Source organism: Sciurus vulgaris, assembly GCF_902686455.1.
Source record: "Sciurus vulgaris genome assembly, chromosome: 1".
Taxonomy (NCBI): Eukaryota; Metazoa; Chordata; class Mammalia; order Rodentia; family Sciuridae; genus Sciurus; species Sciurus vulgaris.
The window spans coordinates 32,873,504-32,895,331 of record NC_136461.1 but is presented as its reverse complement, the minus strand read 5'-3'; the positions used below and the strand labels follow the sequence as shown (position 1 = coordinate 32,895,331).

Sequence of the window (21,828 nt, the reverse complement as noted above, 5' to 3'; positions counted from 1 at the left end):
CCCAAGTGTCTCAATATCTCTTCTTTTGAATCCTGAGTCCTGGAGCAACATGAAATGCAGCCACCCTCTAGGCCGCCATCTTGAAACCCCCAGCTTTATTTGTAGTAGCCAAATTGGAAAAAAAAAATCAGAATATCCTACAATGGATGCATGGTTTAACAAATTGTGCTCACTGTGGAATATAACTCAGCAATGAAAAGAATCAACTATTAGTACACAAAACACCTTGTTAGATCAGAAGAGCACTATGCTGAGTAGAGAAGTCACCCTCGGAAGGTCACATAATGTATGATCCATTTATATGAAATTCTCAAAATGACAAAATTATGGAAACAGAAAGAAATGAATGGTTGGTAGGGATTAGGGATGGTGGGGAGGGATTGGCGTGACTACAAAAGGGTGGCAAGAAGTGGGTCTTGGTGGTAATGGAGCAGTTCTGCATCTTGATTGTGGTGGGGTTATATAAATGACCAGGCCCACACCCAGGCAGTGTCCCAGTGCCAGTTTTATGTTTTTTGTACTAGAATTATGTAAGGTGATTACTGGGGGAAACTGGGTGAAGGCTACACAGGACCTCTGTGCTATCTTCAAAATTTCCTGTGACCCTGTAATTAATTCATAATAAAAAGTTAAGACAAAAGAGTTAACTATGAAAAATGATTTTTCAAAATCAGCAATGTGTCAGAACTTTAAAAAAAAAGTAATACTCTTTTACTCAGGAGTTCCATCTCTGTCCAGGAATTTAGCCTTGGGAAATCATCAGAGAAGCATATATAAATTTGCAAACTAGGATATTCATTATAGTTCATAATTTAAATGCCCAGCTGAAAGAGAAGAGTTAGTAAGTTATGGATATATATATATGGTGGATGGACTTTTATTTCTAAATAGACATGCATTGCTTATAATAGAAATGATCTTATTCATAAAACTGTATATCTTGAAGAAGGGGAATTATTACAGTAATTTACTTTGGATCTAAGGCCCAGGCTTAGCATAGGAATGTTTCATTTTATAATAAAAATACTTTCTTAATAAGAACAATGCCTACAGGGTAAGCTGATAGAGAGTTTGGGACGTATTAAAAACCTCAGGTATTCATGTCATACAGCCCGAAATGAGGGAGACGGGAGGGGAGATGAGACACATTTTCCCAGGGCCTATTTTCAGTCAGAGATTCTGTGTAAATTACTTTTTTTTTTTTTTAAACTATGACTAACCTTTAATTTGCTACTGGGTATGATTTTCTTGGGAATCATTTTTCATGCCAGAGAATTCTTTTTTATTCACCCTTTTATTGTGGCAAAATACATATAACATAAAATTTACCATCTTAACCATGTTTAGGTGTTGAGTGTCAATACAAATGTTTGTAATACTGTGCAATATCACCACCACCCAAGTCTAACTCTTGTCGTGTAAAACCAAAACTCTCTATCCACTCATTCCCACCTCCTCCCTCCCCCAGTCCATGGCATTCTAATTTCTCTTTATGATTCTGACTGCTCTGTGTATCTTACAAAGGTGAAATCACACCATATTTGCCCTTTTGTGATTAACTTACCTCATTGAGCACAATGTTCTCAAGTTTTGTACATTTGTAGCATTCTACAGAGTTCCCCTCCTTTTTAAGACTGAATACGATTTCATTGTATGTCTGTACCACATTTGGTTTATCCACTCATTGGCTGATGGACACTGGGTTGTTTTCACATTTTAGCTACTGAACATAGACACTACTTTATGAGAAGGAATGGAAGGACACTTTACAAATGTGTGCTCATATTGTTGTCCCCTGCAGTGGCCTTTTACATTCTTTTTTTATAATACCTTTATATTGTTTATTTATTTTTATGTGTTGCTGAGGATTGAACCCAGGGCCTCACGTGTGCTAAAAGCACTTTACCACTGAGCCACAACCCCAGCCCTTGGTCTTTTGCATTCTTCAGAGTGGCATTAACTAGTCTCTTGGTCTATGACTCCTTTTAGTCCAGGGCAATCTCTGGAAAGGGAGTAGCTGAGTATCCTCAGCAGTCAATGCTCACAGCACCTGGGAGATGTGATGTGACTGGTGGAACACCTACAGCGGCCATCAAATGACCATGATTATGCATAAGATCATGGTGAACAATCTTGTACAAAAATCTTCAGGTGTAGCTCAGATTATTTCTTAGGATAAATTCCTAGAAGTAGTTTAAACAAGTAGTCAATAGATGCTTACTGAATAGTTGATGGATGAATAAACAAGGAGAAAGAAGGAATAAGGAGAGAGAAAAACAATGGGAAGTTGCAGGGAGGAAGAAGGTACATCAGGTAAGATCTGGGGCTGAAGCCCTGAGGAGGGTCCCTCTCACCTTGGTGATAGGACCAGCATGAGCCTGATACTCATTGAATTCTTTCTGCAGAGGCAGAGGGTACTTCATGGCACGGATGGTTCCCACTGAGGTGCCCACAAACATCATGCGCCCGGAATGTGAGATGACAATTGCCGTGTAGATGACATCAAATGCTGACATCTCTCGCAGGACCTGGAACACAGACGGCTCTGTTCAACTGAGGTTGAGCTGTGTCTCCTGTGTCCTGATATCACTCTCTTCCTTCCCTCTAATAGCACCCTTGGGGTCTGTATTAAAATAATTTTTTTTCCTATTCCTTATCACATCTTGCATGGTGCCGAGCACATAAAAGGCACAAACTAAGTATTTCCCAGTTGCTTGACTGATGGATAACAGGTTGGAGGAGTTAGGAAAAAATGCCAATGACTGTAAATCTTTGCATAGCACTTCCTGTGTGCCAAGCACAATTCTGCACCCTTTCCATGTTGTGACTCGTTCAGCCTTCACCAGAACCCTGGGGGAGCCACCATTAGTCCTATTTTAAAGATGATGAAACAGATGAGTCAAGAGGTGAAAAACAACTTGCCTCAACTCATAAACCTAGTAAGTACAGTCTAACTGTTCTCCTTCCTTCCTTCCATCCTTCTTTCTTTCTTTCTCTTCTCCTCCTCCTCCTCCTTTTTTCTCCTCCTCTTTCTTCCTCCTCCTCTTCCTCCCCCTTCCCCTCCTCTTTTTCCTCCTCTTTCTTCTTCTTTTTTGGTACTAGGATGGAACCTAAGGAGCTAGACCCCCAGCCCTTTTAATTTTTTTTTTATTTTGAGATGGGGTCTTGCTAAGTTGTTTAGGTCCTAGCTAGGTTGCAGAGTCCAGTTTCAAACTTGCTATCTTCTTGCCTCAGCCTCCTGAGTTGCTGGGATTACAGGTGTATGCACTATGCAGTCCCTGCTCTTGATGGCTATGCTGTCATGCACCTCAGAGTGAGAACAGGAGATTGATCATAAATTTATTCAGAAAATATTTATTAATTCCTATTATATGAACACAACTCCATCTGTAGGGAGCTCATTCATTTCCTCACTCATTAAAGCACTCATTCCCCCACCCATTTACTGAATGTCTGTTGCAGGCCAGGCAGTGCACCAGCTAGTAGGGATATCAAGGGGAGTGAAATTCCTACTCTGAAGGAGCTTTGTTTTAGTGCAGTGCTATAGAAGCTGCCACAGAACTGGGACTGTGTTATTAGGTGTACAAAGGAGTCACCATGCACTGAGCTACGTTCTAACCATGGAGAACCTGCCTTAGGTTGGTTTGTTGCTGCAGTAGCTATGTGTCCCCGACCCCCCAGCACCAGCCCTGAGAAGAGCTGAGGAAAAGCCAGAGAAGCCAGTGATGATCAACTGTTTCTGGGCTCCTGGAGGAGGACACAGTCACACTTGTGTGAAGTCTCCTTCTGGAGCCCTTCTCTGCCCTTAGTTGTTTGAAGCCAAATGTGGTAATTCTAACATCTAAGAAACTGGGGCTTTCAAAGACAGAGGCAAGTCCAGGTGACAGCAGCTAACTATAGTTGTGTTTTTACCCCAGCTAACTGCCAACCAAGAGCCAGAGTGCGGTTTAGAGACCCTGCTAACCTCCATGTCTGGAGGGCAGAAGAGATGTCACAGACAGCAAGCAAAATGGAAACGGAAAGGGGCCCTACAGTTTAACCCAGTCAGGAAAGGCAGTGGGCAAGAAATTCAGGAAGTGACAGTAACTGCGCTGACCGATCCCACGAAGAAGCGGCCCTCTTTCTCAGCACACTTTCTGTTGTAAACATGGGCTGTTGTCTTTTGCAAATCAGTGCAACAGCCCAGAGGTGGGGCAGGGGCAGACTCACTGAAGAATCTGCAATCTCCTTGAGGGTCTGGTCTGATCCCACAGCAAAAATAATTCTGGAATCAGGGGAGATAGTAACACAGTTGTAGCTGCAGGACTTGAGCACACACTCTGTCTCTCTCTTTCCTGAAGACAGATTCCATTCATATACAGCACCGTCTGTGCCACCAGAAATCAGTTTGCTGTCGTCTGGGTTCCAGACAATTGAGCGAATCTGCAGGTGACGAAGACACACCCAGGTAAGAGTGTTTGTACACACACCACAACATGGCCAAGTGATGAAGTCCTCAGGTGCTCCACTAGACTGAGGCAGGACGGCTCTTCCTGGTAGAGGAAATCACAAAGCTTAGCTTCCTGGAAATGTTAACAGTCCGTTTTCTATGATGCTTACAAAATACTGAAGATGAAACACATTTCTTTTATACTTTATGAATGCAAAGAATGACTCATCGTGGTTTCTTAATGCTATGACCAATTAATTATTGGTATGTTTTAAAAACTTGTAAATTTTGAAATAATTATGTGTGTGTGTGTGTGTGTGTGTGTGTGTGTGTGTGTGTGTGTATTTTCACAAGAAGTTCCAAAAATAGCACAGTGAGAGTGGACTTCCAGAATGGCAGAGTGAGGATCTGAGTTGATCTCCCCAGTGAAATGAGTTAACTGGTAAAAATGATTGAAACAACGAAATAATCTTTTAAAGTCTCTGGAAATGCTCCTGAGAGTAGGTGGCAATGGAGGAACACTCATTCAAGAAAATCTACCCAATCTTGGTAAGAACAGTGTGTGGCATTTGAGTCACAACTGGCTCTATTCACAGCCTCAGTTTCAGAGATGCCACTGTTGTGCACTCTGGGCAGAAGCCAGGACTCCCTTCCCTTCCACCTCCTGATCTTGGGCTACAGTTTCATCCTGGGAAGGGCAGACTGCTGGCACTTCTTATCCCCACCCTAGCCCCATGATAACAAAAGCTCTGTCTCAGGCAGGCATGGCCAAGAAGACCTGGTTTTCCTGACACCTGCCAGTCCCTACTCCTTGGCAGAAGTTCTACTCCAAGTGCAGCAAAGCAAGAATACCGGTGTCTGACTGCTCATGCCTGTTTTCTCATGGTGTAGGCTCTTCACTAAGAGAGGCAAGCTGAAAAGATCAGGGGCTTCCATTCACCCCACTCCCACTCCACAAGTTCTACTCATAGAGTGGGGGTGTCACTCCTGGAAAAGCAGGTCACTGACCCAGCTGTGGTGTGGCAGAATAAGGATTTTGCTAGGGAAAAGTCCTGTGTTCAAAGAGCTCTACAGTGTTTAAGGAGACTGACTTTGGGACAGACTGCAGTGAAGACTGTGTCTATGGGCATGTCTAAAACAATGGAGACCTTGGTGGAGAGTGATTAAGAGGAGCTAGTAATCATGATATAAGAAAAGCAGCAGCAACTGAGTTTCGATAGAATGAGGGAAAGAGTAGAGAAAAGCCCTTCTGGGATCACAGACAGCTCTGCAGGCTGGAAGGCTCTGTGTGTGTGCTAGCCTGCACACCCTTGGCAGCCACTGGAGCAGAGATAGGAAAACATGAGCATGCTCTTGTGCTCTGGAAGACCCCCCAGCCCCTGGAGGAGCCCCACCAAGCAATGGACAATAAGCTCTGACTGTGGGGCATCTCCTAGGAAGCAAGGCTTAAAAATAAACTCACATGCATCCCTGGTAGCCTGGAAGAATGCATACCTGACCATGCCACACCTTTTCAGGGACAGAGTGGACACATCACACCACCAATCTCTGCTGAACATGGAGCAAAACCCATTAATTCCCTGAAACTCTGACAGTAGCTTCCAAGCCTCACACAAATCCAATAGTAAAAGGTAAAAATCTGACCGGTTAAGGAGGTTTATACACAATCCGTGACTTACAAGCAGCTTATGCCACCTGGAGGCAAACCCTAGGCAGTCAGGTTAAAAACCATAAAAAGAAAAAAAATCTAAGCAGGTATATCAAAGGTTTTACACTGCAGGGGAGAAAGACGTCACAGAATTGGTTTAGCCAAGTCACTAAAAAAATAACCAACTGCCACCAACAACTTCCTATGAGGAATAAGAATCTATATCTAATTATTAGATATATAATATATATATATAATATCTAATAATTTAGATACCATATTATCTAAACTAAAGTCAATAAAAACTATGAAACATATAAACAAAAATCCCCAACAGATAGTCTGACCAAAAAGAAAAACAAAAGAAAAATCACTTAGGCAAAAGAAACTGCCTTTGAAGGGGGCCCAGAGGGTGGACTTAAGAAGTCAGGGACCACCGTAGGCACAAAGGACAAATGCACTCCTGGGTCTTAACTCATAGCTTGCTAGCTGTTGAAAGCATGCTGTGTGCTTCCTGTTCTCCCACCTTCACTCATGGCTTGTTAGCTGCTAAGACCATGATCTGTACTTTCCCACCCCCTCACTAACCCTGAGTCTTATCAACCCCTAAAGACCAGGTATATCATTAAAGCCAGGATAACCTTGCTATGACTCTATGAGCACAAACACCATACAGGATACAACTGTTGAGGAGTCTCTGAAATAGCATATCCCCAGGGCCCTTAACTTGTTACCTGCCATGATTTGTGTCCTCTCCACTCCCACCCATGTGTTCTCCTAACAGTCACAGGAGCTCATCCTCGTTATACACAGCGAGGTTCATACGGGATGCCACATGGGTTTGCAAGATGTGATATCTGGTGCCAGGATGATGGGCTAAGGACCCCTCCCTCAAGGTTAAGTGCTTTTCCAGGAAAAGAAAAACACCTTTACATATGTACCTGAAGCCAATTAATATTCCTAAACTCTAGCCCATCCTCACTACCCTTTGCATGAATGAACTAGCTCTCTCTCTCCCTCTGTCCTGGGAGCTAGCTGGTCACTTTCTTGGTCAGTGCTGTGTCTCCCTTCTGCTTGAGCAAGAAGTCCCAATAAAGAGTCCTGTCCCTGTTAAGTTCTTTATCTGATCTTTCTGATGGACAGCACAAGACCCCAACTAGCTAGTCACAGACCTAGCAGACAAAGACTTCAAAGCAGCTAATACAAATATATTCAGCGAACTGAAGGAAACCATGCGTAAGTAATTAAAGGAAGGTATGATGACAAGCCTCATCCATTAGGGAATATTAATAAAAAGCCAGAAATTATTTTAAAAATTAAATAAATTCTGGAGTTCAAAAGTATAATAATGAAAAGAAAAATTCATCCAAGGGACTCGAGAATAAATTGATTTTTGTTTTGGTTTCAAGGTTCTCACTAAGTTGCCCAAGCTGGCCTTGAACTCTCCATTCTCCTGCCTCAGCCTCCCAAATAGCTGAGATCATAGGTGTGCACCACCATGCCTGGCTTCAAAAGTAGATCTGATGGGCTGGGGATATAGCTCAGTTGGTAGAGTGCTTGCCTTGTAAGCACACAGTCCTGGGTTCAATCCCCAGCACCAGGAGAAAAAAAAAAAGTAGATCTGACTGGTAAACGTGAAGATAGATCAATAGAGATTACATAATCTGAAGAACAGATGAAAAAAAAAAAAAAAAACTAAAAGAGCCTCAGGGAAATGTGGATGCCAATTAAATGCACTAACATGTAAAACAGGAGTACCAGGAAGAGAGAGAAAAAGAGGCAGAAAAGACATATGAATAAATATTCATATGTGACAATATCCCACATGTGTTGAAAAACATTAACCTACACATCCAAGAAGTGCATAACTCCAGGTAAAATAAATGCAAAGAAATCTACATTCAGACACATATAGATAGTTAAACTACCAAAAGCCAAAGATAGAAGATAGAAGAGAAAAAAAATTCATCACAAACAAGTGAACCCCAATAAGATTAACATCTGACTTCTCATCTAAAACAAAGGAGGCCAGAAGGCAGTGGGAGACATTTTCAAAGTACCGAAAGTGAAAAACAAACAAACAAAAAAACAAACAAAACCTCCTTACATCTACCAAAAATATATTTCTATATTTTAAACATGAAGGGTAAATAAAGATATCCCCAGATTAAATAAACTGATAAAATTAATTGCTCATAGATCTTTCAAGACATACTAAAGTAAGTTCTTTAGACTGAAAGCAGGCAATCTAACATAGCAATCTAAATACACCAAACAAAACAAAACAGGCAATTTCAAAAGTAATCAAGACACTGTGTAATTATATGTTATATTTTCTTTATTCTCTAAGCTCACTGAAAGAGCAACTGCAATGAGAAGGTTCATGAAAACATTTACAAATTTATACTTGCTCTCATTTTTCTCTCAGCTTCTTTAAAAGACAAAATCAGGTAATATAAAGCAATAATTAAACACTGTACTGTTGAATTTGTAACAGAGATGAATGTGTATAACAATGATAGAACAATGAGGGCAGTACTGAATGAACCTTTGTCAGTGAAGCTTCCATTTTTACTGGAAATAAGTCAGATAATGTTTGAAGTATTTTCTGATGCTGGTTTCTCATCTTTAGCCTGTTAATATGGTGGATTACATTGACTGATTTTCATATACTGGACTTGCATTCCTAGGATAAACCCCACTTGGTTTTCCAAATTCATTTTCTTACCCTCTTGATCTTTGGCCTCTTCCTCTTTGGGTCTCACATTTAATCTCCTCAAGGACCTATTGATTTTATTTTCTAAATAGCTTTTGAATCTACCCATTTCTTCCTAACATAGCTATCACCACCATGGTCCAAGACACATCATGGAATCATCTAGAACAGCCTCCTCATTGTTTCCATCTTTATCTCCTTGGATGTATTGTTCATTCTATAGCCCAGGTAAACTTTTAAAATGCAAATTTGGCCCTGTCATTCCCTGTCTTAAAAGTCTTCAATGATTTTAAGGAACAAAGAGGTTAAATAACAAAATCCTTATAAGAACTACACGATTTCACGTATCTGGGCTCCTGTAAACCTCTCTAGTCTCAGCTTACCCCATGATACTTAACATTCCGTCCCCATAGACTCCAGTTCCTCTGGCACCCCCTGTAATCTCCTGTCTCTGGGTCTTTGGATCCTTAACTAAAGTGATGATTCCCATCAGTTCTGTTTGATTAATTCCTACTTATTCCTCCATGACTGAGCCTTTGCAAGCCCCTCAACCTACATTATACCCACCCCTTCATTATTCCTCTCATAACAACCCCATGTTTTACTTTCATTGAATTAATTGCAATTTGTCTTTGTATTTGTTTTATCATGTCTTTCCTCAAGTAGACAGTGAACACCACAAGGAAAGGAATTGCTCCTCCTTTGTTCACCTGTTTCCCACTGACTAGCGCACTGCTGGCTCTGTGCCCCTTGTCCCCCCAGACGCCGTGTACTCACTTACCTTCCCGGTGTGTCCTTTCAGGTTTGTGATGTTCTCTAGGCTCGTGGTGGTAAAAATGTGAATCACATTTCCATTGACTGCAGCAAACAGGTGGCCTCCGTTGCTGAAGGAACACTGCAGGGAAACAGCAAAAGAGAAGCAAGCAAGAAGTGAGCAGTTGAACCGGACGCTGCAGTCAAGAGCTGCTTTCCTGGAAGAGTTCAGGTGGGAACTATGTGTGTGGGTGGTGATGGGTAAGGTGCAGTAGGCCTAAGATTTGGCTGATATCTTCAGATGCTGTCACTGTTCCGTAGCTGGTACCAGCCCAGATTCACCACTGTCTTGTTTCAAGTCATCCTGGGGGATGCTGATGGGCTGTGTACTGCTTCTCACTGTTGATGCCGACTCTCATTCTGAGATTACTTTTCTTTCTCAATATTGGTTAAGGTTCCATGATCACAAAGCAGACTTATCACAGGCGAGATCTCACAATGTTTTAGGTTCAATGAGATTTTTTTGGTGGGTGTAAGAAAACAGGATAGACCCATATGCTCACTTTTATGAGTTTGGTGGGAGAAGTATTGGATTTTTTTAAGCCACTAAAGTTCTGCAGACAGGCTTTGGTCCCACCTCCCCAGGCTGTTAGTTCTTGTTATCTCAACCCTGGATTTCCAAGAAACTGGACCTTTATCTCTAGCAGTTTTTACCTCTCTGCATCCTCTGACGGAATACTCTTTGAAAGAACGTATATCATCAATGAGTAGATTCATAAGGCGCAGTTTGTCAGCAAACCCCACTACAATGTAGTGTCCAGATGGGTGAAGGCTGACTGTATATGCCTCTTCTTGGTATTCCTTAAATAGTTCCAGAGTGCTGTGAAAAACATCCATTATTGAATTATAAGCCAAATTCCTAAGTCCCTCAAGTCCTCCATTGCATATGGCATATACTGTTCTCACAGTATTTAAGATATTTTATTGTTTGCAATTATTGGTTCCTCTGTTTTCTAGACTTTGGTTACTTACAGAGAATACCCAGAAGTGAGTATGGCCATTGGGGGAACTGGTCAAGGTGTTGCTCAGTGATATCAAAAACACACCTCTGTTGAGATTCTAAGAGCCCATGATTACTGTGCAACTATTTTTTCTTTGTTTGTTTCCAGCAGTCCAGCAGCTGTATACCAGAGCAAAGAAAACACTATATGTCTAGTCTAGGGTTGGAGGTTCTCAGGGAAGTTGCATCAGAAACAATTGCTAGGGAGTTGGGGGTGGCTGGGGCAGTGATGAGGAGAGAGGAGTAAAGGGTGTGGAGAGCTAGGTAAAGAGAACAGCAGATCCAGGGAGAACTGGAGGGACAGTGGAGTTTATGTTAGAAGGTGAGACACTGGCATGTTACCTTTATGTCCCAGTGTACAGCACTGTGTCTAGCATGATAAGCATTTAATAAACCACAAGTAATTTTCTAGACCATCCAAGAGTGCAAAACAGGTAGGTTGACTGACTTGATTTTTTAAAAAGACTTTTCCAACTGAAAGCTTCTAAGTAATTAAATTGTAAGACTCTATAATTAAAAATTTCACATATGCAATTTGAATAATAGAAAATCTGCAAACTACAGCAGCAAAACCTTTCATTCCTTACTTTGATTCATAATTCCAGATGCGAACAGATCGATCCAGTGAACAGGTAGCAATGAGGGGTTTACGGATGCAGGTAGATAGACCAGTGATGGATGCTGAGTGTAATGGGTACATCAGGTACTCAAAGTGAGCCGGCTCCCCCTGGAGAAACCACACAGAATAAGATCCAGCTGGGTGAGCAAAAAAATTGGTTATGTAGTTCAGCTCTAATTAGTACAGAGGAACATTAATTAGCCTGTATGCAAAGAAATCAGGCCAAGGCAAATTATTTTAATGTTATGCATATTTTCCTATGCTGCTATTATTTTAAAATAGTATTTTTAAATGGAAATAAACATTTTAGTCTATGAGTACCCCAGAATTTAATTTAACCATTCTTTTATTGTGGGAACATTTAATGGTTTCCAATGTTTGTTAATTAGGAAAAATGCTAGACTCAGTATCCTTACTTGGGGGCTGGGGTTGTAGCTCAGTGGTAGAGTGCTTGCCTAGCATGTGTGAGGCACTGGGTTTGATTCTCAGTACCACATAACAAAATAAAGATATTGTATTTGCTACACTTAAAATATTTTAAAAATATATATCCTTACTTGGAAGTCTTGACTACCTCTCTGCTTGTTTCCTTAGGATACCTTTATAGAAGTGCGGTATGATTGACTTTAAGTATCTTAATAAGTAACATCAAGTTTCTCTCCAAAGAAATGGTACTAACTACTCTACTACCAGCAGCAAATGAGAGTAAATGAGTGAGTGATTTCAAATTGAAATGCATCCTGTTGCATTGGTCATGTAGGTGTTTCCATGTCTGTCATCAGAGGCATTATTCCAGGGACATATGAATGAGGAGTAAAGGTTGGGAAAGTTAATGAGGTGCACACATTTTAAATCTGTCCACAAGTCAAGACAAAGGCTGAAAAGGAAATTCCCTCAAATTTTGGCCCTCCTTATATGCATTCACTCCTTCCTTCTCTACTATCTCAGGGAAACAGGTGCTATGCTGGGTTGTGGGGGTGGCCTTGAGTACTTCTAATCATCTCCATCTGTTGGCCCCTTTTCTCCCCAATATCTTCAAGAGCCCTGTCTCCATCAGCACATTCCCATTAGCTTTTAAATGTACTCAAATTTTTCTTGCCTTAAAAATAAAAGCAACTATTTCCAGGTAGGACTTACATGTGACAATGCCAATGTGTCCTCTGAAGAGGCTATAGGAACAATCACAATCCCCTCAGTGTATCAGATGCGTCTCTGCTGACATTTTAAGATTATAGTTTCTTTTACTCAGATGTGAAGAAGGGGTGGGGTGAATGACCCAGACTCAACTTATTAAGAATTTGCCCACACTGTGGCCAGTCCCTCCACCAAGCCTGCAGGACCATCTGGAAGGAGGCATTGCTGGGAAGACTCACTTTGCTGATCTCAGTCAGGGACATGGTGATGCTGTAGATTTGGTTCTTACTGGTGCTGGCAACAAGGGTTTCCTCTGAGGGGCTGAAGCACATACACAGAATGTCCTGTTTGTCAGACTGACTTGGGTCATTGCTCTGTGGGTCCACAGGAATCTGCCCAAGACACAAAATGGCTGTTAGAAATGGCCCCACATGTCAGCATGGCTTCAGGTCTGGAGAGTTCTCAGATCCGTTTAGCTTACAGACCCCCAGAGCAGCATGCTTCCCAGTTTTCTCCGCAGGTGTGGAGAAGGTGGGGCCTGAGCACTTCTGCTTCTGTGGGGTTTCAACCCTGCCATCCATTCACCTTTAAGTGATAAGTGGCTGAATAATAAAAAGCGTCATGGAAATTGTCAATCCATGCATCTTAACTTGAGATTCCCCTTACAACACACATTTATTTAAACCCCATTCCTGCCCCCCTTTTGGAAGCTCATGGCATGTGCTACTTGGCAGCAGGCACACCAGTGTGCACTTGAGGGCAGCAGGGGGCTGTGGCAGCCCTTCCACCACGTGGGGGTGGTGACAGGGCAGAGAAAAGAGAAGGGCCACACAGTTTCTGCCAATAGTCTCTGAAGGGTTTACAGTTCTCAAGTAGTCAATAAAATTAAATTTTCTTTTCCTGGCTGTTTATCTTCTTCTATTGACACTCGAACTTATTGAAAGGCTGGCTTGCACACCTATTTTTTATTTTGATTTATTCTTTTTCATTACGTATGACAAACATGTTGGCTTAGAAACCAACTTCCTTAATAACACTCCTAAAACACAAGAATAAAAAAAAATCAATAAATGGGATGGTAGCAAATGAAAAAGCTTCCCACACCTATTTCTGCTTCCTTACCACACACTCAGTTCCTAATTCCTTACCATTTGGTTTCCACTGCACCATTCTATTCTCAGCAAGATCAGAGATCTCCTTATCACCAAAGTCAGACGCCCTGCTCTGTCCTCATAACCTTGGCTTTTCCAGACCTGTGGAGCTGAGGGCAGCACCCACCTCCCTAGGGGGCAGGACACTGGGCTCTCATGCTTGGGCCCCTGTGCTGGGAGTGCTATCTTCCTGTATAGTCAACCCCTCTTCATGCAGCTAATACCCTTGCTGTGCCAGGATAGAGCTGGCTCTAGGAAACCTTCCCCGGTCTGCTTGGGCTGGGTGGGCATTGATATTCCCTAAGGCACCCACAGTCCCTGGGAGTTTCCTCTTGTCACATTTATTACACTGCGAAAAGAACAATGGGTGCCCTCATACGGGGGACCTTGTCCCACTGCTGCATCCCAGGGCTCATGGCAATGCCTGGCGTGAGTAGGAGTTCAACAAGCGAATGGCAGCAGCTTTGTTGTTCTCCAGAGATAGCAAGTTCTGTCCCTCTGGCTTCCTGTCCTCTTCCTGGCTTATTTTCTTCTCTGAGTTGATCCCATCTGACACTGTTTGCATGTGTCCACTGAGTTCTAAGCAGCATGCTCCTCGTGTTGGCTTCCCCACTGGTTTCCCAGCCCCTGCCAAAGAGCCTGGCACATGGTAAATAGTAAGTATTCACTCAATAAACCAAGAAACAAGAAACAAGAGCGGATTGCTTTATGGGCAAAGTAAACCCAGACTGCTCCTGTCTTCTCCCCGTCAGTTCACACCCTCCTCACTCTGACCCCCGATTTTCCTCTCTGGCACCTTTCCCCAGGCATCCAGCTTCAAAGCCTGGTATCACCTCTGAGGGCTCCTTGCCTCTGACCTCCTACCTCCATTTGGACTTAACCTTCACAAAGATGCTCCCTTTCCCCTTCCCTGGAGCCCACTACCATCTTCTTAGACCTCACTCACTACCTTTTGGCTGTCAGTAGCAAATACCTCTTAAGTGATTTCTAATCACAGCTGAATACTACCATTCTTGGAGCACTGAGCACCAAGCACTGCACGCACTGATTTTCGGAGACTGTCATTTCATCCTTTTGACAACTACCCTCCTGGTAGTTAGTATGTTATTTCTCTCAATATGAAATATGGATTTTGGTAGATCTAGCAACTCATCTTGAGTCACTCAGTCAATAAGTGGCAGATCTAAGTCTGAATTCATTCTGTGTATTTTTAGTAGCTTTAAATCCAATGCCTCTAGGATCACCCCCACTATGTATCACAGGCAGACTGTCTTTTTAATAAGCATAACCTTTTCCACTAGAAAGCCTTAGAGGGAGCCCAATGAGTTAGGCAATCTACCCCGCCCCAGGCTGGCCTTTGAGATCTTCACCAGCCTCAGCTCCTCTCCTACCCTTTCCAGTGCCTTCAATCCCTCTTGGCTGGGGAACAGGGTCTCCCCCCCAACACCTCTGCTGGTCCCAGGATGCCTCTGCTGAAGCCATTCTTTCCATCTGGAGTACCTAGTTTGCTTCTTCCTGTCAAATGCTATCCATCTTCTAAGACCCTTCCTTAAAGATTACCATTAGGCACCAAGAAGCCTTCTAGATTCTCCCCCAACTCAATATATAACATTGCTCTTTACAACACCTTGTATCATTTACTCCACAAACACTGCTGGCTGCTTACTGTGTGCAAGTAATATGCTTGGTGTTAAACATTAAAATTGATCTAATAGTTAATTACTATGGGAACATTAAGTTTCCAAGAGGAAACATAATTTACTATACAATTCTTTCCCATGATTCAAAACCTGACTTTCCTACTCTTAAACCCCAATTTTTTCTGCTTCTTCCTAAAACCTCCCCCAGGACAGATAACATCTCAAGTCACCATTTCTGTTCAGCACTCTAATCCCATCCCTCTCATCAAGCGCCCTGGCAGAGCTCTGCTGTTGGACAACAAATGCCAACAGGACCCTGGTTTTGCTTCTTCCTTCCTCCCTTCCTTACCCGTATTTCCCTGCTCTCTCGGTAAGAGTCCCTCTCTTCTATCTTTTCAAATAGCAGAACTCTTCCAGGTCCAGCAGAGCAGGCAAACCCCTTTGAATAGGCAGCAATGGCGAACACCCGGGGCATGACCAGTTCGTTTTGGTTACTGGCCGTCACGATCTGTTCATAGGAAGGGACTGGGGAACTGGCAGGTGGAAATTCAATCAGGCTGGAAAAGGAAAACAGCACACAAAGGTTTCAGACAATCCCATGGAGATGAATTCTGCTCAGGAGAAGAAAGAGGGCTGTCCTTGAATGTGGGAGAAGCCACCCACTGATCTCCTTTCCTATTGCCAAACTGCTGTCCTTGGCCTAGGAAGCCACCCATACTCCGAAGACAGAAGACAGGAAAGCTACTCATTTATTTGGTAGTTTCACAACCCTGCATGGTCATGATAACGATGATGATGTTTCCCTTGTTGTTTGGATAAAAGTGGCTTAGAGGGGTTGAGTTTTCTAAGGTCACACAACTGGTAAGTGGAGGAGCTGAGACTGGATCCAGGTTTCCATTTTTATTCACTTATTAATCCATTTGTATAATATATATTTATATGTGCTTATAAATATTTATCTGAAGTTATGTTAACAGCTTTATGAAATGATGGCAAAAAAGATTGACACAGTCCTTGCCCTCAGAAGCTTACAGTCTAGGGGCATGTATACCAAGAACTGTTGGTAGCACATGAGTATGATGATAGAGAAGCTGGTCACCAGGTAACAAGGGCTTTCTGAGGACAGGTGCCAGGAGATGCACCTATCTGAGGGGAGTGGAGGTGGACAGCTCCCAGCTGAGACCTGCGGCACAAACAGGAGCATGTCAGGTGTGTCTGGGGGCATGGGATGGAGTTGTGGATATGGAGGGAATTGCATATGGCCCAGTCCACAAGCAAGGGTGTGCAAGGGGCATGTGAAGCAGATCCACGCAAGAACTGATGCTCCATGTCAGAAAGGTAAGAATGGGCCAGGTGTGGTGTCACAGGCCTGTAATCCTGGTGGCTCAGGAGCGGGAATTGCAGGAGAATTGCAAGTTCAAAGCCAGCCTCAGCAAAACTGAGGTGCTAATCAACTCAGTGAGACCCTGTCTCTAAATAAAATACAAATAGGGCTGGGGATGTGGCTCAGTGGTCAAGTGCCCCTGAGTTCAAGCCCTAGTACCCATTCCTCCCTCCCCCCCCCAAAAAAGAAAGGGTAAGAATAGCAGGAACTTGTGGGTCGAGCTATGTAGTCAGGGCTTTGTGCTGGGAGTCCTGGACCCACTTAAAGGACTGTGCACATAGCACACTGGAGAGAGCACAGGAACTTATTAGGAGACTTCTACATAATCATAAAAAAAACTGAGGCATCACTGTCGTGGGAGGATGGTGAAAATGGGTGGACTGAAAGTCACTGAGGAAGAAGAATCCCCAGGATGCCCTGTGGTTGAGGGCTTGGGCTTTGGGGTTAGACAGATCTCAGTCTAAATCCTGATCCTGCCACTTACAGTGTGGTGATCTTGGGTGAGTCATTTAACAACTTTAAGCCTGCTTTCCAGTCTATAAAATGCGCATGATAATAATATAGGTAATAATAATAGACAAGTAGGTAATAATAATACCCAGGTAGGACTCAAATGGGAATATAGAGAAAATGCTTAAAGCAGTGTTTGACACATTCAGGGATACTTCCTAGCATGTGTGAGATATGATTATTCCTCGTTATAAGAGAGTTGCTCCTTCCCAAGTCCCTCTTTGCCCACATGCCTCTATCAGATTTAGTGACAACATTTTCTGGCACCTGTTATCTCTCACCTCCTAGAGGACCTGTGTCCCCAGTACCAGCAAGATGCCTTGCACACTGCAAAGTCCAGGTGGGCATGTGGCCAGGCAGCCAGTCACTAGAATATTTTTAAAAAAACTATAATTTTGAAGATTAGTCATGCTAAAATGTGTATAGAATTATAGAGTGCTTTCTTTTTCCCCCCTTTATTTTGGTGGTATTAGGGGTTGAACCCAGAGGCTCTCTACCACTGAGCCACACCCCCAGCCCTTTAAAAATTTTTTTCTTTTGAGACAGGGTCTTGCTAAGTTGCTGAGGTTGGCCTCAAACTCGGGATCCTTCTGTTTCAGCCTCCTAAGTCACTTACACGCTTGTGCCATTGCACCCACCTCAAAGTGTGTATAAAATGAATTTAGGTATCAAGATAAAAAAATTATAACTAGGAATGGTTATAAGTGTGCTTGAATATAGGAAGAAGGAAAAATGAACATAGTTTTTAAGGTAGAAGGGTTATAAGTGGATCTTGAAGAACGCTCTCTTTGATTACTGTCCTCAGTACACTGAGTACGTGGGTGTGAGCCCAGGGGCACCGTTACCTCTCTGACTCCTGGATAACCTCCAGGCTCCGTGAGTTATCGGTGGGCTCCTTGACCATTATGTTAGTTTCCCAGCGTTGGTCTCCAGATTCGAAGAGAAAAAGCCTGCCTGTATCAGTGCCAACGATAATCCTGTCATCAGCCACCCAGGCATGGGCTAGATAGTTTTGGGTTTCTCCTCTCTGAAAATTGGTTTGCTTTAGGGTTCCCTCAGCAAAACGCAGTAGCTTAAACATCCCATTTCCAGTGACACAAACCTGAGTGTTGTCCTGGGGATTGATGCTCACCTGCAAAAAGTGAGAGGATAAAAGCAAAAGATTTATAAAAACTTCGATGGAATTATTTCCCACTTTCCAAATTCATACCCATTTCAGGTAGTTCAGGAACTCCCTTACACATCACTAAATTGAGGAACTTTATACCATATTTGATGAAGGCGCACGTCTATATCCATTGTACACGTAGGGCCCATGAGTTCTACAAAGGAAATCTACAAAGGTGAAGAGCAGAATGAGCAGGTTTTGACAATAACCAAACTCTGTGCCAGCAAAATGGAATGAAGCCCAGCTAGAAACAGAGAAATGAGGGCTGGTCAGGTGCATGCAGCCCTGCCCATGGAGGAAAGAAACCACCTACCAGAGAATTTGCATGGTCTCTCATCAGCTAAGTTTCCTTCACTGGAGCCTTGTTCCAACACACTCTAATGGGTGGGCAACCTGCTATCCTCACTAGGTATGGGGCAACTTGCAGGGCTGTGGCTTCTTCATCTCTGTAATCCAAGTGCTGGGTTCACAGTGGGCATCCAATAAATGTTCAGTGGATCTACTTAGAGAGGGTGCTCTTTGCACTGATCAGGGAAGCTCCTCAGGCCTCACTATGGCCTGGAAGAAATCACCTTCTGGTTCCACCTGCCTTTGGTTTGATTTTAAGACCACCAAGCAAACTTCTGATCACTAATTTCACTTCTAACCTTTTCTGTATTAGGAATGGAATACACTGGAAAAATGATGTGAGGGTTCTGGTTGTGATGTCAATCTCCTGTAAAATGAATAATTGAGTCTGTGTTTGAGATGCTAATTGATTAGCTAGTATCTCTCAACTTGAACAGAACTGAGATCTTGAATTAGTAAAACTGAGTATAAGATCCTAGACTAAAGACTGGGGCTGTAGCTCAGTGACAGAGAGCTTGTCTAGCATGTGTGAGGCACTGGGTTCGATCCTTAGAACCACATACAAAAATAAATGGATAAAATAAAGGCATGCTATTCATCTCAACTACGAAAAAAAAAGATCCTAGACTGAACCAAGATAAAACCTTTGCACTCCCTGCCTAAGCAGGCAAAGAGCTTCCTAATCAGTCTTCTTTATTTTGCTCTCAAAGCACAATAAAAAATTCTGTTACCCATATAACTACAATTTCACTGACAGCTTCCTAAAGATGTACCACTTTATATTACATTCTTGAAATCTTCCTACTGCTCAGAAATACTGCTGGAAAGAGGCCATGACCAAGGAGAGGGAGAGAAGAGAGAGGGGGAGGGGGGAGAGGATGGGGGAGGGAGAGAGAGACAGAGAGATAGAGCACCAGCTTGTTTACAAATCCATCTCTGGGTTTAATCTGTAACCAGAAAGCAGTTCTAGGTAGAGGAAAGAAGGTAGGAGTTGGAGTCAGGAAACTCCTGGCTCTGCCACTCACCACCTGTGTGATTTTGGATGCATTATTTAACCTCTTGCAGCCTCAGCACCCTTATCAGCAAAATGGGAATAATAATCTTGCATTTCTTATATGGAATTATATATATCTTCCTTGTGAGACCAAAAATTTAAAATGCACATAAGAAATGTACAAGACAGCATTCAATAGAAGACTGCCCTCACCCCTGGGTTCGATCCCCAGCACCACACACACACACACACAAAAAAAAAAAAAAAAAAAAAAAAAAAAAAAAGACTGCCCTCATTATTCTACAAGCTGCACAATACCTGTCACACTAGAAGGTACCTGGTAGATAGGGTTGTTCTGAGTGTCGGCTCTAATAATGGCCATTACTTTCTGCTTTTCCCACAGCCAATAGACAAGATTTGATTCTGGAGGTGATGTCTGAGTCAACAGATATTTGGAGTCTGGAGAAAAGGCCATGCTGATAAATTTCTGAACTGCAAAGTCAAAAGTATTAAGGACTTTGCGCTTCCGGCACGGGATGGACGACAGCTCATAAATGGTGATGACAGGTTTCTCCTGCACAGTCTCCGAGATAGCGAGGTACCGCCGATTGGGACTGATGGACAAGGCCAACATGCCCTGACTCTTGTCTGAGCCTGAAAACAGAGGGAAAAGGGGACAGTGAGGGTGGACTGTGCTTTCATAGATTCAAGCAGGCATAGAAAGTGACCCTGCTGACAGAAGAGAGAGGTGCACAAACACGTAGCTATCAGTCCCTGGATGTCCCTCCATACAACTACATCTGGGTGTTATGAAAATGACTAGGCTAGGACCCTCACTGAGGTTGAGGTGGGAGAAGTCAAGGAACCCACGTGCAGGAGGAGGAGGCGGGATGGGGGATGGACACGTTGTGGCAAAAGTTTGAGCAAAGGTGTGGAGGTGATCAAGGGTAGAGTGCTGTGGGAGAGTCACTAGCAGTGGGACTGCTGGAGCATTGTATGTGAGTTGGGGTGACCGAAGATGGATCTAGGAGCTTTGGCGCCCTAAGTGGCCAGCACTCAACACTTTTAGAGGCTAGGATGTTAACTCAGCCTCTCCTATACTTAGGTGATCCTGTGCAACATTCTGGCCATGAGATGGATGCAGAAGTCTGCTGGAGTGGTTTTATGATAAAGCTTTGCGATTTCTTGAAGATCAAGGATAGATGCATTCTATCCCCCTTTTCCTGGAATACAGAGGTGATATCTCAAAATATAGCAGTTATCTGCATTCATCAGGAAATGAGCATGAAAATGAAAGCTGTGGTCCTCTAGAAAGCAGAGCCCGAGGCAAAGATTAAAATGTAAATACTTTTTTCAGGAAATTCAATGAGAGTCACATTGTAATTTTCATGGGCCATAGATGAGTTTGCTTACATGAGTCTCTTTCTCCAAAAAAATGGTATAAATATGTTTATTTTTCTACACTATTTTAAAATTATATGCAATCATATATTTGATGAGTACATTAATATAAAGTGGAATATGATTCAGGTTGCATTCACTCTTATATAGTCATTATAGTTATATTCACTTTTTCTGATTTTAAAACAAATTTAAGCTGGGTGCAGTACTGTACACCTATAATCCCAGTGGCTTGGGAGGCGGAGGCAGGAGTATCGTGAGTCCAAAGCTAGCCTCAGTAATTCAGTGAGACCCTGTCTCTAAGTAAAATACAAAAAAGGAATGGGGATGTGGCTCAGTGGTTAAGTACCCCTGGTGTTTCAATCCTTAGTACAAAAAAAAATTAAAAAATTTTCATGGGCCCCTAAAAGTATTGTGAGTCCTAGGCACTGTGCATAGTGGAAAAGTTTACTGTGGGTGGGGCTCTGAGCAGGAATGATGTATGAGGCAGGGGAAGGAAGTGATGTGCTAGGTCCCCCTCTGATGGACTCCATAGTGCTGATTCACAACAAGCAGGGAGGGACATGGCAGGTTACCCAGTACATGGAACTGATCTGGAAGAGCTGTAGACAATAAGCTGAGCTCAGGGAAGAAGTAGGTTTGGAGTAATTGAGAACCTTGCAGAAGATTTTGAATTTCACTTGGGAAATAATGGAAGCCACACCGAGAATTTTCAGGAAAGGTTAGATGTGTGTCTTATGTGTGTACAGGAAGAGTCTCTGGAAGCTAAGAGGTAGGACCAGTAGGACTTAAGTGATTGCCTGAGGGAGAGAAATGAGAGTGAATTTAGGTGACAGGGAGGAGTGGGATCCGGGATAGAATGTAGGCTGAGGA

At 42.9% G+C, this 21,828-nt stretch overlaps 1 protein-coding gene and 2 long non-coding RNA genes across 7 annotated transcripts in view; 2 read left to right on the top strand and 1 right to left on the bottom strand.

Moving 5' to 3' along the window:
* The window catches only part of LOC306647996, a 48,124-nt gene extending 45,580 nt beyond the window's left edge, over positions 1-2,544 (top strand). Inside the window, exon 4 of the long non-coding RNA XR_013760232.1 lies at positions 2,406-2,544. This is a non-coding gene — a long non-coding RNA (uncharacterized lncRNA). The remainder of the gene's footprint in view (positions 1-2,405) is intronic.
* CFAP57 (cilia and flagella associated protein 57) overlaps positions 1-21,828 on the bottom strand; it is a 67,997-nt gene that overhangs the window by 42,150 nt on the left and 4,019 nt on the right. For 3 of the 5 annotated variants that reach the window (XM_079117581.1, XM_079117583.1, XM_079117582.1), the window contains exons 3-11: positions 19,892-20,208; positions 17,890-18,176; positions 15,500-15,707; positions 12,599-12,751; positions 11,194-11,333; positions 10,261-10,426; positions 9,575-9,688; positions 4,210-4,422; positions 2,355-2,528 (exon numbers count right to left, since the gene is read on the bottom strand). In XM_079117581.1, the coding sequence (XP_078973707.1) occupies positions 2,355-2,528; positions 4,210-4,422; positions 9,575-9,688; positions 10,261-10,426; positions 11,194-11,333; positions 12,599-12,751; positions 15,500-15,707; positions 17,890-18,176; positions 19,892-20,208 (1,772 nt within the window). Of the gene's footprint in view, positions 1-2,354; positions 2,529-4,209; positions 4,423-9,574; positions 9,689-10,260; positions 10,427-11,193; positions 11,334-12,598; positions 12,752-15,499; positions 15,708-17,889; positions 18,177-19,891; positions 20,209-21,828 lie in introns of those variants that run through there. The other 2 variants (XM_079117584.1, XM_079117585.1) reach the window with 2 other exon arrangements.
* Positions 6,382-20,067, top strand: LOC306648005. The gene is made up of 3 exons (XR_013760243.1): positions 6,382-7,313; positions 9,596-9,723; positions 19,958-20,067. It is a non-coding gene; the product is annotated as an uncharacterized lncRNA (long non-coding RNA).